The sequence below is a fragment of the Salvia hispanica genome, chromosome 4 (genome assembly GCF_029641045.1).
Source record: "Salvia hispanica isolate PSC_SH4W2 chromosome 4, Shi_PSC_v1, whole genome shotgun sequence".
Lineage (NCBI taxonomy): Eukaryota > Viridiplantae > Streptophyta > Magnoliopsida > Lamiales > Lamiaceae > Salvia > Salvia hispanica.
The window spans coordinates 55,694,324-55,712,427 of NC_142695.1; the positions used below are offsets into that span (position 1 = coordinate 55,694,324).

Consider the following 18,104-nt stretch of genomic DNA (forward strand, 5'->3'; position numbering starts at 1 on the left):
GCCCTACTCTATAAAATTGGTGTATGATGACCTTATGCTCATTATCTTATTATTCATCAACCTTTCTAAATTTTTGATTTTTAGTACATCATGTGATTGTTTTGTTCCCAGTATTACTGTTCTTTGTACAGCTAATTATGGTCCCATCCTATCGTTTTGCTGAGTCTCTAATATGGTCAATATTCTACTTTTCCCACAGCTCACCTAACCTTCGATGCCTTACAGTTGTAGTGTGTGATGATTATGTTGCAAACATAGATTATTTGATTTGGGTAATAAAAGAACTGCCACAATTGGAAGAGCTGCACCTTACGATGAATCCAATGCTCACATCAAATGAGTTTGAAACCATTGGGATCTCTTGCCCAATGTTGAAATCGTTTTCATATCATAACTGTTTGAGCAAAGAAGCAGATTTTTCAGGGGATGTGGAAGCAATTGGAAAAACCATGCCTAATCTGCACTGTCTCCGACTTTGTGAACGTCAGATGGGATATAAGGGGCTAGAAGCTATTCTCAATGGCTGCCCCCACCTCGAATCACTTGATCTTCGGCTATGCTCCGGTTTTGACAAAGTCACTAAGAGTGATTCTGATTCTGGCCAAAGACGTTCCAAGCAAAGAAAAGATATGTGGCTACATACGGACTCTAATAGTTTTATGGATTGGATAATAAAACGGAAGGATAACTATGATATTGGTTCTGAAAATATTCAAAGCTACTCTATTTGTGATGATATTCAAGGTGAATATTATTAGTTTTGTTGTGAAGATTTTGATGGTTATTGTTACTATATCTAGTGTTGAAGGTTGTATTGAGAATTTGATGGAGGTTTCATTGTATCTCCCATTTTGCTTCGTATCTGGTCAGATTTTTTTGGAGGTTTCATATGTTGTATAAAAAACGCCTCACTATCTAATGACATAATTTTGTAGCATCAGTTGTTTTTATTAATTATATTTATAGGACACAAAAGAACCCCAAAAAGTCTGAAGTATTAGACGGCGTTTCAGAAAAGTAACCCTTAAATTAATTTGTTCGACCAATTTGGAGATAGTGGTCGATGTGCAGTAGATCGTAGCCGGGCACAATTGGTCGAGCTAAAGCTTGATGGCTTTGAGGTGCTCGAGTGGCTAAACTACGTACAGCGGTAGAATTTTTTCATCCTTATTTTTTAGTCATATACTTACTATTATTCTTTTGCCAAAATCACTGATATAGTGTATGTTTTACTCTTTTGACAGACAATGCAAGCTTCGATACCTTACACTTGGAGTATCAATCTTGTGATGAACTAGAGAGTACTCCTTTGATTGTGCAATTAATAAAACTGCGGCAATTGGGAGAATTGCACCTTTTCACGAAGTCATGGGTTGATCCTGAAGATTTCGAAACCATTGGCATTGCTTGTACAATGTTGAAATCATTTACATATCACAATTGTTTTATCAGGGGTCCAAATTTTGTAGACTATGCCGCAGCAATTGGAAAAACCATGCCTAATCTGCGACATCTTCGACTTTGTCTAAATTTGACCGGAAATAAGGGATTGGAACCAATTCTAGATGGCTGCCCCAACCTCAAATCACTTGATCTTCGGTGATGTTCTGGTTTTGACGATGAAGATTCGGGTAAAAGATGTTTTGACTCTATCAGTTTCGTGGATTGGGTTAAGAAATGGCAGGATAACTATGATACTGATGCTGTGTATCCTAATGATTTCATGCATGATGGTGCTTGTTGTGATGTTTTTTATTGGAATTACTTTTATTGTGGTTTTTATTCAATATTGATATTGATTCTCGTAGTGTTGGCAATTCTTCCTTTATTAAAGGATTTACAACGATAATAGTCTTTATGAATGGTGTATTTAGACATTGTGCATACTCGTATTGTTTTTAGTAAGTTGTAGGAGTAGTAACTGTGGGCCGTGGACATGGCGACATTTGCCGTTGTGTTGTCAACAAATTTGTGGAGTTGATTTAAGCCAGACATAACTGCTCTAGCTAAAGATTGGCGTTTGGATGTTGATTTGAGTTGCTAGACCACGTAGCTGATCGGTATAATTCTTTCATTTCATATCATCGTCTCAAATCTGGCGCTAGATTAAAGCACCAGATTTGATGTTAGACGTCCATTTGTTGCTAGATATTGAAATTTTCATGAATCAATGATCGTTGTTAGATTATCTGGTTCTTGTGAGATTTGCAGTGAGGACATACTTTTTTGCCGATTTTCTTATTCAAATATTCAGCAATTCAGCAATCATGCCACTGAACTAGTATCAACTATGTATAATTACATACTCAAAATCTTGATGTTATGCATTATGCTTTGAATGTTAAATTTTGGTTATTACTACTAAATTGGAGGAATTTCATCCCTAGTAAGACATGAATACTAACGTCTCAAAACAATGTTGAGCCCTAATTCATTCTAGGACCATTATTTGTTAACTTGAAACTTATCTTTTCTATGACACCAAAAGAGCATTTCAAATCAATAAAAAAAAAAAGAGCATTTCACATATATGGCACCAGAAGAGGTGAAATCATTCAACCTCTATCATTTACTCCCTCTGTCCGCGAATATGAGGCCCGTTTTTCCATTTTAGTCTGTCTGCGAATAGGGGTTCCGGTACACTTTTACACTAACTTTTTTCTACCAACTTTTCTTAACATCAAATATGAGACATCTATTCCACTAACTTTTCTTAACATCTCTTAAAACCCGTGCCGTCTATCAGCGGCAGACGCAGAAATTTTTGTCTGTAGGGACTTTACTATATGTACTCTCATTATTCTATGAAAAATAGTCTTGTGGATGAAACAAGTTTTAATGCTTGTTGGTACTGCCGTATAAAGATTGAGAGAAACAATGGTAAAGTACAATAAGAGAGAAGAAAATTCAGTGGTAATCTTTCTATAATCTTTCTATAAATAAAAACGATACAAAGTAAAAATACAAAGAAGTTTTTGCATAATTAAGTTGAAAAGAAAAAAAGTCTAAAATTTAACTTTTGGGTTAGAGTTACTAAGGGAATAAAATTTGAGTTTGCATCGATTATATGGAAAGAAAAATGAAATAATGCTTTATTAATTATGATTCTGGAAAAAGATATAGAGAAGACGAAAATTTAGAAGTCATTAATTGAAAATTAAGTTATCAAATTGAAATTAGTTTTACAGAGTCGAAAGAAAATTTAACAATTACATAGTCGAAAGAAAATTTAACGAAACACATTTTTATAGAAATCCATGTATTTCTATCAAAACGAATAGTTTTTTTAAGAGTTGTTATCCTTTAATTTGATTTAGTAGCCAATAAATGAACAGGCATTTTTAAATAGCACAACAACTTGACACATTTTACTATGAACTTTATAATATTATTTGTAATAAAGTCATCTTCATCCTCAAACTCATCTCGTCAGCTATTACTCTTCATTTTATCCTCTGTAATTTTTTATTTCTTATTCATTTCGGCTTTACTACTCAACTTTTGATGATTTAGTCTTCAAACACAATAATTTAATGAGGGTTGGAGGTAAATTTTAAAATTTTTAATCATTTTTCAAATAGAAAAAGTTCAAATTTTTTTTTGGATAGGGGCTTAAGCCGTCCCCCATCTATACTTGTGTCCGCCGGTGCCGCCTATAAATGAGACTCTTAATGGTGGATGGAGAGAGTGTTAATTTAAAAATTATATATTCAATTTGACTATTTTCAATTATAGTGAGTACTCCTAGTACTAGTAATAAAAAAACATGAATAAGAAGGATGTTGAACGATGATGTTATTTTGTTTTAATAAAATGTTGTTGCCATCATATTTGAGCTAATCTATCCATCTTTTTTTTTAATCCAAATAGAACTACTACATAAAAACAAAAGAAATGCAATACTCATTGTTCTGAACTGTTCCAATCTATTCCTTCGTAATAATACGCATATTGAATTTCAACTTTGACCATGTTATACAAAATACTCAAAATGTACTAAGTAATTGTTGGAGAGAGAAAACTTAGGAAATTAAAGGTTATGAACTCTCACTTTTCTTATTTTTCCTATGAAGTGGGCCTTATAAATTCTCCATCGTTTCCACATAGTAATTAGACTAGCCACGCCAGCGAAATTTTATCGGAAAATATCTAGGTCGGGTCGGGTGGAAATTATCCACATATCTATTAGTTAATGACATTATGTGCTATGTTTGAAGCTCATGGGAAATATTTCATCCTTTCCCTAAAAGAGACACATTTTTTTTTCTTTTTGATATGTCCCCTAAAATTAGAAATTTTCTATTTCAGAAAATTTCTTTCTATCTAATAAAGTGTGATCTATTTTTTACTAACACATTTTTTTTTCTATCTCTCTTATTTTACCAATTTTGTATTAAAATTCAAATCATTTTAAAAGTTCCTATTTTTAGGAAATAGAGGAAGAAGGAAGTAGTTCAATTTTACTCCCTCCATCCCAGATAATTCGACCCAGTATTTCATTTCGGACCGTCCCACATAATTTGTCCCACTTCACTTTTACCATTTTTGGTAGTGAACATCATATTCCACTAACTCATTCCTACTCACATTTTATTATAAAACTAATACTTTAAAAGTATGACCCACATCCCACCTACTTTTTCAATCCACTTTTCATTACATTTCTTAAAATTCGTGCCGGGTCAAAGTGTAACAAATTATCTGGGACGGATGGAGTATATGTTATGAGTATACTCTTCATTCTATAATTGTTTAATTAATCTTGAAAGTCCAAACTCATTTATTGAATTTGTCCATATTTAATTACTCCATAAAAGAGGAATAAGAAGAGTCGTTCGCAGTTACCGAAGAGCCTCTTATTTCAATTTTCAATACATTCATGTCAATTGTCAGAGCAACTCCAAGGGGAGAAGGTAAATGAAAAGGGTATATCATGTTTATACATTCTCAAAAAATGCAATATACCTTTCTAAAAATCAATCAACTCCAAGAATAAAAGGTATATGGAAAGGTATATTATTTAAAAAAATTAAAATAGTAATACAAAAGTATTAAAAAACATAAAGTGTAAAGGCTGCATAGTGAAGAGATACTGAAGAGTGTGCAGAAAGTGTGTAGTACATGGTGGAGAGTTTGCAAGAATCCCGCCATATGGCGCGTGATTAATTTGGATTTTCTAGATTGGATGGACAAAGAATTCCATAAAAAATGCTGTTGCACAGTGGATCGTAGCCAGGGATAATTGGTTGACCTAAAGGTTACCAATTATTGTGAAGACTATGGGTTTCTAAACTACGTCGCCAACCGATATAATTCCTTCCTTCGTCATCATTCTCTACTCTTGGCAACTGCGTACTTTAATCTGTTCTATACTCCCTCGGTTTCCAAGCTACTTGTATCATTTTTATAGACATGAGAATTGTCTCACATGCCTTAATGAATACCTCTCAAAATCACTAATATGGTTTATGTTGTATTCGGTCGCATTAAAATGCTAACTAATTTTTAATACATTTTTCAATTTGTAGTATATTAAAATTATCAATACAAATAAAATTATCAATACAAAGATATAAGTATATATGAACACAAGACTTGTTGACGTACTTATGTCTTTGTATTAATAATTTTAACACACTAAATTGAAATTGGAAATTAGTTAGCATTTGATTACAACCCATGTTGTATGTACTCTTTTGACAGATCAAGTCAGCTCCGATACCTTACACTCAAAGGGTATTATAGTAAGGAAAATGCTTTGACCGATGCAATCAAGAAACTCCCACAGCTGGAAGAGTTACATCTTATCAAAGCGCCATCACTCAGTGTCGAACAAGTTGAAAGCATTGGCATCTCTCGCCCCAAGTTGAAATCATTTACATATGAAGAAAATGGCATTGGAAGTGGAAATTTTTGGACCGAGCATGTTGTTGCAATTGAAAAAACCATGCCTAATCCGCGTCATCTCAGAATTAAGACGATGTGGATTGAGAATGAGGGACTAGAAGCGATTTCAATGGCTGCCCCCACCTTGAGTCACTCGATCTTCGGAGACTGTATGATCTTGATCTAGAAGGAACTCTGGGTAAAAGATGTTCGGACCGAATCAAACATCTGAAGCTTTCTTTTAACTACAGTGAATATCCTGAGTATGAAGATAGTGATTATGAACATGAATATGTTAGTGTTTACTTATTATTGGTAAACTATAATGCTACTATGTTTTTCTAAATGATATATTTGGCCGCATATTCTATTCTATCTGTCTTTCACTCTTTGTTTGGATCTACATTGAGTTTTTTGAGTTTAAATTCACTAATTTTGTCAATCAGTGGCTTTAACAGCCTTATACAAAATACTACTAGTAATTTTATAGCTGTGTTCAATCCCAAAGATTTTGAAACCATTATATTCATATAGAGAAAAATATCAGCACGATAAATCAAAAAAATGAATCGAACAATATCAACACACTATTTTGTGATCGACTTATATATAATGTGACTATGTATCCATATTATGTATGTATACATTTTATCAACACAATCTTTCTTCGATATATAGCACACGCGTATCGATCAATACCATCATTCTTAGATATCAAAGTACTTAAGTTATCAATTAATTCAAAGAATAATACGTAGAAACAGTATAAATATATCTACTTACTTAGGGATATGATCAGTCGGTGATTATCTTAAATTGATAACTGGCAACTGTGTAGATGTCAACTATATTTGATTGTCAACCTAATTGAACCCTACGCTTGGCTGCCTATCAATTGTCAGTCATCAATTTAAGATGATCTAAATTGAACCTCTAGTTTCGACATTGGCTGCCTCTTCATCATCCTCAGCCGCACCTAGGCTTCCATTATCGCTGCCATGGATCGAGCTGCCGGATGATTTGACAGCGAATATCATGCTAAGGTTGGGTGTTGCAGAGATTTTGTTGAGGAAGCAGTACGTGTGTGCCTGCAATGCAGACAGTCTGCAAGAATCTAGCCATTTGGTGCGTTATTAATCTGGATTGCCGAAATTACGATAAACCCAACGAATTTAACTGCATTTTCCAACGGTAGACTAAGTCGAAAGTGTTTCTATTGATACATAGGAAATTTAAAGTTGTATATAGAGACAATATGGGCATAATAGGGTCTCGGGCTCATATCATAATGTCACTAATTGAAAATTTTTGTAAATTTAAATGCCAAGAAACTCAATCGAGATCCAAACAAAGGAATTAGAGGGAGAAAGATAGAATAAAATGTGCTGCCAAATAATTAAGCATTTAAAAAAACCAAGTAGTAAGTAGTCTCATAGTTCACCAACATGACATAAAAGTTATAAAAAACACATATTCTTTATAATCTTATAATAAGCCAAATGACAATCATATCCTAGTGGAGGTATATTATCTTCATACGCAGGATATTTGATAAACCAATCACTAACACTATAGTCGGAAGGAAGCCTCAGATGTTTTATTCGGTCAGAACATCTTTTACCCAGAGCTCCTTCGAGATCAAGACCAGTGCATCTCCGAAGATCGAGTGATTCAAGATGGGGGCAGCCATCGAGAATCGCTTCCAGTCCTTGATTCGTCATGGGTTGCCCCCAAAGTCCGAGATGGTGCAGATTAGGCATGGTTTCTCCAATTACAATAGCATGGTCAGTGCCAAATCTTCCCACAATAGGGTAATCTGTAAGCCAATAATCTATATATGTAAATGATTTCAACACAGGGCAAGACATGCCAATGCTTTCAAATTCTTCTACACTCAGTGATGGCATCCTGATAAGGTGCAACTCTTCCAACCCTGGGAGTTTTTCTATTGCATCAGTCAAACCAATTTCAATTTTCTCAAACCCTGCGAGTGTAAGGCGTCGGAGCTGACTTGATCTGTTAAAAGACTATATCAGTGATTTTGTAGTAGTGTCAATCTATAAGACGCTTCTCCTTCACCCAAAATTAGAATGTTTAGCAAGACCTATGCTAATTAATACTCCCCAAAATATTATTTCACTTTGACCCGATACGAGTTTTAAGAAATGTAATGAAAAGTGAGTTGAAAAAGTTAGTGGAATATGAGTCCTACTTTTATATATTAGCTCTATACTCCCTCCGTCTCACAAAGATTGTCTCACTTTGACCGGGTACGTAAGAAATGTAATGAAAAGTGAGTTGAAAAAGTTAGTGGAAAGTGAGTCCTACTTTTATATATTAGTTTTATAATAAAATGTAAGCAGGAATGAGTTAGTGGAATATTGGGATCCCCTCAGTGAAATGTGACAAATTTTGTGGGACGAACGAAAGTGGAAAAATGAGACAATCTTTGCGAAACAGAGGAAGTAATAAAATGTGAGGAAAAATGAGTTAGTGGAATATGAGGTCCACTACCAAAAGTGAAATGAGACAAATTTTGTGATCCGAGCGGAAATAGAAAAATGAGACAAAAATGAGACAAACTTTAAGGGACGGAGGGAGTACAAGCATTACAATCTAAAAAATTGAAAATACAATACTTACTAGTTGGGGCCTTGCATATTCCATTTCATTTTAAGGAAAAACTTTATTCTGTCTCCATTATTATGTTTCAATCTTCATTCTCTACACAAACTATCAATTTCTTAATTTCCGTCAAAGATGATTTAAACTAAATATTCATGAAGATAAATTACTAGTTCGACGGTTTTGTGTTATTAGAACAAATTAAAGCACACACAAAGAAAAAAGCAATCTCCAAGCAAGAAAGAATAGAGAATTATACCGGGCGACGTATTCAAGAAACTCATAATCTTGATCATTATAACGGAGAAGCTTTAGGTCGACCAATTGTCCCTGGCTACGATCCACTATGCGATAGCATACGCTATCAAATTCTTCGTCAGCCCAATCTCGACAATCCAAGTGAATAACGCGCCACATCGTGGGATTTTTTATCACTCTCCACCATGTAGTACACACTAGCTGCGCACTCGTCAGTATCTCTCCAATGGGCAGCCTTTGCAGGATATTCTCCGTCAAATAATCGGGCAGTTCAAGCCATGGCGGCGCGGCTGAGGAGGAGGCAGCGGCGTTGCTGAAAAGCTTTGATTTTTTGTTAATTAGGGCTGCCATGATTTTCGCCTTTGCAGTGCATACAGAGAGAATCGATTATTAACTTTAGGGTTTCCTCGTATTTTTAACTTTAAAGAGAATCGATGATTAATTAATTAATTAATTAGTTAATTAATAGTAAGTTAATACCAGGGATTATTTAATTAATATCGTGATTAATAATAAATTGATTATTATGCTTATAGCACCCTAATCCAAAATCAAGACTAAATCTCCATCCTTGGATTTTAAAATGAGTGGATGAGATTAAAGCTCACAAATCTCAATAAATAGTAGACAAAATATCAACAAAAGGGTAATATCGTTATTATGTTATCATATGATAATTTTCGTAGGTGTTTTTTTTATATCAACATTGTGTATTACAAATATCAACAATATGATATTAGAATATCAATACGAGGACAAGAAAATATCAACACATTTTTATTGAGATTGGACATGCATAATATTGAGATTTTGCCTACAATATATTGAGATTTTTTGTTGCATTTGTTGATAAAAGCTGCTTATCAACAAGTACGAAAATTGAAATATAATTTATCAAATTTCATCACTCGAATATCGTCGGAACATATGCAATTGAGATCTCGTTAGAATCCTTATTAAATTATTTTTAATTTGATATATTTTTGGCGAAAAAATAATTTAAATTGAGAGAGTTACGTAAAATTAAAGATTTGAGATGATTTTGAGGAGAGAGAAAGTAGTTAGTTATAATTACTACATTTAGAATTTGACATTAATACCATTTTAATTTAATTAATAATTATTTACATTTAAAATATATTACACTTGGATTATATTAACCACAAGATCCTAATCTAATAGTTAAAAATTGGTCTCAATTTTGGATTGGTAATTAGTTAGCAATTGATTACATCCCTGATTTTGTATATTCTTTTGCTCTAATTTTCACTGATAAAGATGTATACCCACAAAAAGTTACTGTATTGACCAAAATGTTACTCTCTCCGTCCCCCATTAGTAGTCACAGTTTAACCGGGCACGGGTTTTAAGAGATGTAAAGAAAAGTTGGTTGAAAAAGTTAGTGGAATGTGGGATCCACTTTTTTATATTGATTTTATAATAAAATGTGAGTGAAGTGAGTTAGTGGAATGTGAGACCTACTACCATTTATGGTAAAAATGAAGTGTGACTCTTAATTAGAGACAAACCGAAATGGAAAAAAATGACTCTTAATGGGGGACGGAGGGAGTAATTGCTTTAGTTCTTCGCATTTACCGTTGTGTTCGAATTTAACATTATAAAATTCTATATTGCCGAACTAATAATCATCAATTCATCATTAATGGATCAATTAAATAATCAAATAATTTCCAATGTTTAAATTAATTTAATTAACCCTGCTGTTTCTTATTAATAACGAAATCTGCTAGTTTGGGCCTTGCATATTCCATTTCATTTTAAGGAAAAACTTTATTCTGTCTCCATTATTATGTTTCAATCTTTATTCTCTACACTCAAACTATCAATCTTAATTTCATTTTAAACTATATATTCATTAAGATAAATTACTAGTTCGACGGTTTTGTGATATTAGAACAAATTAAAACACAACAAAAAAGAAAGCAATCGCCAAGCAAGAAAGAATAGAGAATTCTTCGTCAGCCCAATCTCGACAATCCAAGTGCACAATCTCTTATTATTATATTTCAAATTCATATAATGATAATATGATGTAAATTTAGTTTTCAACAAATTAAGTAAATCATGGGACGGGGTGGATATTAGTTAACTTCAAAAGATAAGAAAAATTACATAGAAAAATAATAAATTAACTTAAAAAGAAACCTTATTTGATTTTCTAACTTCCAGATAAGAAAATATTAAATGATATCAAATATTGAACTTTAGTAATTATTTTATTTATAAAATAAATTTAACAAACATTTGGTAGCAATTAACGCAATTTGCCATCCGAATTGATGTGGCATATACCATTTAATGAAATTTGCCATCCACAGTTCCACACTGAAGTGGCATATATCATTTAATGAAATTTGCCAACCATAGTTATGCGTCATATAACATTTAATGAAAAACTGCCTCTTAATAAAAAAAATTCTTCAATCATCATTTCTACATTCCATTATTGATTCAAACTTCCACTTTAATTCATGCAGTATATCCTACATGAAATTTTAGATTAAAATACATTTTTTCCCGATCTAATACTTCATGACTCCGCATTATTCTCTCTCCTGTGTCAAAATTCTAAATCGATTAAGAATTTAATTTACCTTACTTAAACAATTACACAAATTACCTTAAATACATGAATAATTAAAATCAGCAATATGAAAAATGTATTATTAATATTATCATTATTATTATGCATGCGGCATGCCATGTTTACATTACAAAAATTATCTAATTGGAGTCGGTTACCCGAAATGCGCAGATACATGAACAACGAGGTGAATTTGATAGCATATTCTACATGGAACCTTGTTGGAATAAGTGAGCTTCGACAAGTTCAATTATACATTTGTACATTCAAATATAATATCTGAAATTAAGAAATGTCATGCACCTTGTTGTTCTAAGTAACTTTTAGTTCAAATATACTTACTTTCTAAGTAATAATCAAATCTGATATAGATTTTATAACATGTCCAACATTTTATCCTAAGAGTTCAACAAGAACATATGATATCTCAAGTCTTTATAGTTTTTATAAGAATATTGAATTATAACATATTGTATGCATCAACAAGTATATTAATTACTGAATAATCTATATTGATACACATGTATTAATTAATAAAAGCAAGGTGAATGTGAAGACGTCAACGACGTGCGTGCGACACTTGAGATTTCATACGAATGATGACGACACTTGACCAAACGATGCACACATATCAACATGTCTATTAAATAGTGGATAATCATGTAATTTAACATGTGTACTAAGTAATGGACAACGACAGTTAGACGCAAGACAAAAGGAACTACACCAACCACAAGTAGTGTGACAACCGAGATCTCATGAGAATGATGGCAAAACATAACTAGACGCAACACGTAAAGATTTTTTTAACAATTATTGATTGTGAAATTGAGCATCGCAAGGAGCATTTGTCTTACCATAAACATGATACCAGAATGACCTAAGTTTTACTTGATCATACGACTATGTAAGAAGTTTTTAGTAGCTATTGACTGTAAACAGAGCATTGTAAATATTAGTTGTCTCGACGTAAAAACGATATCATAATGTCATAGATTGTACTCGATCATATAATTCAACACATGTATAATCATACCGACATGTGTATTAACTAATGGATAAAAAGACAGTTAAGCGTAAGGTGAGTTAGAAGACGCCAACCCCATGCAGTGCGACAACATGGGATCTCATGCTAAAGGCGACGACACTTGAATAGACGACACATACACATCAAAAATGTACTATTAAAAATGGATAATCATATAATCCAATACATTAATTAACGAATACATAAAAACAACTAAACAAAAGACAAAAGGGAAGACACCAACCACTAGCAACACGACGACATGAGGTCTCATGACAACAACTAACAACGACACTTCGTTAGATGCATGTACGTAAAGAATATTTGTGAGAGCTAATAATTGTGAAGTTTCGCGACGTAAAGCATGATATCATAATGTCTTCAGTCATACTCGATCACATTAGTGTGACATCTTTTCTACGACAGAGGGGAGGGAGTATACTATAATTAGGTGATTTTATTTCGGTACAAGAATTTATAAAAATCATAGCATTTTTTTCGATAAATTCACTATTGAATCAATGGAATTATGTAGTACTACCTACTAGTGCTTAATTAGAAAATGAATCTTGGAAGCAAGAGGGAAATTTAAAGAAATTGAAAAAAATTCAAAACGTTTCCTTAAAAAAGTCCCGTTTTCAAGTCCGCGCCAAAGCCCCAAATTCCTCTTCTATAAATTTGAGAATCCAACAACCAAATTCACACTATTATTCATCACTTTCTCTCTCTCTGTATATTCACACCTGTCTTCATTACTCAACAAGCAACCCTCAAATCTCAATCAAACCATCGGAAATCATGTCTTCAAACCAGCTCCCGTGCGACGGCGACGGCGTGTGCATGGTCTGCAAGCAGAAGCCTGTGGAGGCGGAGATCCTCTCGTGCAAGACGTGCGTGACGCCGTGGCACGTGTCGTGCTGCCTCACATCCGCCCGGCCACAAACCCTAGCGGACACGGCGGAATGGGAGTGCCCCGACTGCTCCGATCTCTCATCCTGCGCCGTGCCAGCCGTCTCCGGAGGCGGCCTGGTGGACAAGATCCGCGCGATCGAAGCCGATGCGTCGCTCACAGACCTGGAGAAGGCGAAGCGGCGCCAGGAGCTGCTCGGAGGGGCGAAGGAAGGCGAAGAGACGGAGGGTAACGGCGCTGGAGGTGTTTTGGGGATTTTGGGGGATCAATTCAACTGCTCCATTTGCATGCAGCTTCTAGATCGACCTGTTTCGGTACCATTTTTTCGAATTTTGATTTCTGTGGCTGATTTAGTTTTTTTTCGAAGGATCTGAGTTTTTTGATGGCCGAAAATGATTTTTGATTTGAATGGGGTGTGTTTTTGGTGGTTTCACTTGGACGTCATTTTTGATTGGGTATGCTATAAATGGCTTTGTGTTAATATAAAATGGAAGAACATTTAAAGATTAGATACAAATGCATTCTTTGATGATTTCCTATGTTTGATTTTAATTTATGTACGCTTTTGGAAATGGAATTGGGTCTTCAATTCCAAATCCAATGTTTGTTACCAATATATATTTGGATTTGGAATTAAATTACATATTTCAATTCCTCTCAATTCCACAATAATTGGAGATTCAAATAGTGATAAAATTGGACAAATTCACACACACGCACACACTGCAAACACAAAGTGCACACACTACACACTACACACACACAGCACACTCTACAAACACTGCACACACACTTTGGGCATGCTTGGTATGATGGAATGGAATGGTGGAATGGAATGTGATTCCTACTTCCATTCTATTCATTTGCTTGGTGTGATGGAATGAATGAGTGAATGGATGAAAATGCAAAGGAAATCCAAGGAAATTGACATTTCATTCCTATCTTCATTCCATTCCACCCTTCATTCCATTCCACCCTTCATTCCAAAGTGCACACACTACACACTACACACACAGCACACTCTACAAACACTGCACACACACTTTGTATCTATTACATCACCTTTTACCGAATGAAGAATTTGGAATTGAATCCAACACATTCAATTTCATAAAATTTTAATTCTAATTCTGTGTACTGAATGGATCCTTAGTTAAATAAGTTTGATTATAATAAAGCTTCTAAACTCATCATTGTACTCTTGATTCTGTTTTTAGACGCCGTGTGGTCACAACTTCTGCTTGAAATGCTTCCAAAAATGGACAGGGCAACAGCGCATGAAGACCTGTGCTATTTGTCGGAAGATGATCCCGGTCAAGATGGCTAAGGAGCCTCGTATAAACTCTGCCATTGTTATGGCAATCCGAATGGCTAAAGCTGCCCAGTCAAACTGCTCGGGAGGCCCTGCGATAGTATCCCACTTCATCCACAACCAAGATCGCCCCGACAAAGCATTTACCACAGAGCGTGCGAAAAGAACTGGAAAGGCCAACGCATGCAGTGGGAAGATTTTTGTGACGATTCCCTCAGATTTTCTTGGTCCAATCACACCGGAGTACGACCCGACAAGGGGCTTAGGTGTGACAGTTGGAGAAACTTGGGAAGACAGGATGGAATGCAGGCAGTGGGGTGCTCACTTTCCCCATGTTGCAGGTATTGGGGGTCAAGCTAATCATGGGGCCCAGTCGGTTGCACTCTCGGGTGGTTATGAGGACGACGAGGATCATGGAGAATGGTTTCTCTACACGGGAAGGTATTAAATGCTGCTTCTATTTGGCATTATTACTTAAGATTAAGATGATATTATCTTGTTAGCAATGAAATCTCTTTGAACTTAATGCAAAACGGGATGTGCATAGTCTGCGCCAATACTAACTTTATAACGGTTACAGTGGTGGGCGTGATCTTACTGGAAATAAAAGGACGAACAAGAAACAGTCCTTTGACCAGAGCTTCAAAAGTTCCAATGAGGCTCTAAGAGTTAGTTGTCGCGAGGGCTATCCTGTACGGGTTGTGAGGTAAGCTAAAATTAATTCTTAATTTTGTTGTTAGTAACTCTGTGCAAACTAGTGCTGTTTAGTGCTTGAATTAGACGACGACACTTTCTTTAACTTGTTGAGTTTTCTTGAAATTAAACTGTCTTACAAAAACTCCAATACTTTTCTATGTATTGTTTTGTCATAATTCATTTTATTGTTGCAGGTCCCACAAAGAAAAGCGATCTTCTTATGCACCAGAGACGGGTGTGCGTTATGACGGGATTTACAGGATAGAAAAGTGCTGGCGCAAGGCGGGGCAACAAGTAAATATCTGCCAAATAAAAATCTCACCTGCGATTTTTATTTGTATCCTCTCATGATATTCGTTTTGAATTTTTACAGGGATTTGTGGTCTGCCGTTATCTATTTGTGCGTTGTGATAATGATCCAGCACCATGGACCATGTGAGTTGCTGTATATTAGTCTTGCAATGGCCTTTCTACTTAGTCGTCTACTATCTGTATTTCATGATATATGCTTAAACTCTATGTACTTTTGGCTTGTAGTGACACCCAAGGAGATCGTCCGAGGCCTCTACCTTCAATTCCCGAGCTGAACCAAGCCAAGGACATTACCGAAAGGAAAAAGAGTCCTGCCTGGGATTTCGATGTAAGAGACTTAGACTAACTTGTGTTGCATTGGTGATTGTTTCTTGAGGTTTGCATGACTTTACGTCTAGCATTCTTAGGATAAAATTAGTTTGAGACTCATCCGTCTAAAATTTTCCGTATAGGAGCAGAAGGGCATCTGGACATGGACAAGACCTCAACCACCCAGTCAAAAAATGCTTGTTGATGGTGATAAAGTAAAGATCACCAAGAGGAAAAACCGAAGCGGGACTGGATCAGTTAAACAAAAGCTTCTGAAAGGTAATTTTCCCTTTCCTATTCAAACACTGCTTTGATTATCAATTGCGGACATTCTCATGAAGCATCGTTTTTTTGCTTCAATTCTCAATTTGTTTTGTATTTTAATGCTTTTGATAACCGTAATGCAGAATTTGGCTGCCTCATCTGTCGGAAAGTGATGGTTCAGCCACTCACTACTCCCTGCGCGCATAATTTCTGCAAGGCGTGCTTAGAGGGCGCCTTTGCTGGCCAATCTCACATGAAAGAGCGAAAAACGGGAGGGAGGACGCTTCGTGCACAGAAAACTGTTATGAAGTGCCCTTCTTGCACACAAGACATTTCTGACTTCCTTCAAAATCCTCAGGTAAATGCATTATATTTTGGATTTTCATCTGGCTGTATGTTCTTGGTCTTGGATGTTAGATGTGACATGAAATGGCCGTGCTAACGATTCAACTTGAATATGATTATGTGCACAGGTCAACAGAGAGTTGATGAACGTGATTGAAACGCTGCAGAAACAGTTGGAGGAGGAGAGCTCCAAGGCTAAGGAAAACGAGGATGCCCAAAGCTTGAATTCGAGCGAGAATGCTGAAGAATTGGGCTCAGAAATGGAAGTGAGAGCAGATGCTGACAGCATAGATGAAGATGCTGTTAGTGTTTCTAAGCGAAGGAAGCTTAGAAACGATGTTTCATTGGGCGCGTGATGTTTCATTCAAATTTATTGACGTGGGTTTTTGCTTGATTAACATTTAAAAATGCAATTTATTCAAGTGAGTTTATTACTTCATTCAGGAATGTTATTACTTCATTGGATAACATTTTTACTTCGTTCCAGTAAGACTTCAACTGCTTATACACATACTTCATTCCAATAATTTATTACATTATTCCATGTGTTTATTAAGCCAATATTAGCGACATGGCGTTGGTGATAGATATTGTAGAGTGAAAGAACGGCACGCGAAGGTGAAACCACATTTACGTACTGGAATGAAGTAAAAACCTACTGGAATGAGGTAAAAACCTACTAGAATGAAATAATATATTCTGGAACGAAGTTAAATCTTCGTAACATGTTAGTATGACTTATTTACCTTCAGATGAATTAAAATACGCTCGTGATGAAGGCGAAAATAATTTATAAATTTATGTATCTTATCCATAAAAAACTAGATCTATAAGCCCTAATTTGGTAGGGTTCGATGGTTCGGTCTTTAAGAGTGGATTTGTGGATAATGAGACTCTCTCTCCCTCTCTATATATATATATATATAGGGATGTGATCAAATGAAAACTCTAAATATGGTAAAACTCAAAACTTTGATCTGGACCATTGAAAAATGTCAACAGATCACAAAAAAGCATCAACAGGAAAATGTCAATAGAATTTCAACGGCAGTCATGATTGATGTTGTGTTGATATTGTGTTGATACTGTGTTGACATTAAAATCTTGAAATTTTATACTGTGTTGATATTGTATTGAAACTGTATTGAAGTTGTGTTGAAGAGTTTTGAGTTTGTACAATATATAAGTTTGCATTTTATCACTACCCTATATATCTTGTTAGGTTGAGATTATTTAGCTAAAATGAGAAATGAGATGCAATATGGGCCACTAATCCACAAGATTAACAAAATGTCAACAAATACCACATTATGTCAACAAGGGGGTATAATTGTCTTTTCATTAAATTGTGTTTGAAATTATTTTCTAAAATCCTCTCTAGAACTCTAGCTTCAACATTCAAATCTTCAAATCTTCATATCTTCAAATCTTCAACATTCAAATCTTCAAATCTTCAACATTCAAATGTTCAAATCTTCGAATCTTCAAATCTCTTGAACATTCAAATCTTCAAATCTTCAACATTCAAATGTTCAAATCTTCAACATTCATATCT

At 34.8% G+C, this 18,104-nt stretch overlaps 2 protein-coding genes across 2 annotated transcripts; one reads left to right on the forward strand and one right to left on the reverse strand.

Annotated features, from left to right (window-relative positions):
- Nucleotides 1-6,806: 6,806 nt before the first annotated feature.
- On the reverse strand, nucleotides 6,807-9,120 carry LOC148929526 (putative F-box/LRR-repeat protein 22). Its single transcript, XM_089056900.1, has 3 exons — nucleotides 8,779-9,120; nucleotides 7,357-7,913; nucleotides 6,807-6,990 (listed from the first exon to the last, which is right to left on the reverse strand). Exons 1-3 carry the CDS (start codon nucleotides 9,118-9,120, stop codon nucleotides 6,807-6,809), a joined length of 1,083 nt encoding a protein of 360 aa, XP_088913026.1.
- A 4,079-nt stretch (nucleotides 9,121-13,199) lies between these two features.
- LOC148929527 (E3 ubiquitin-protein ligase ORTHRUS 2-like) lies at nucleotides 13,200-16,905 on the forward strand. The gene is made up of 9 exons (XM_089056901.1): nucleotides 13,200-13,625; nucleotides 14,529-15,064; nucleotides 15,204-15,329; nucleotides 15,514-15,613; nucleotides 15,693-15,754; nucleotides 15,857-15,959; nucleotides 16,084-16,219; nucleotides 16,348-16,562; nucleotides 16,678-16,905. Exons 1-9 carry the CDS (start codon nucleotides 13,200-13,202, stop codon nucleotides 16,903-16,905), a joined length of 1,932 nt encoding a protein of 643 aa, XP_088913027.1.
- The last annotated feature ends 1,199 nt before the right edge of the window (nucleotides 16,906-18,104 follow it).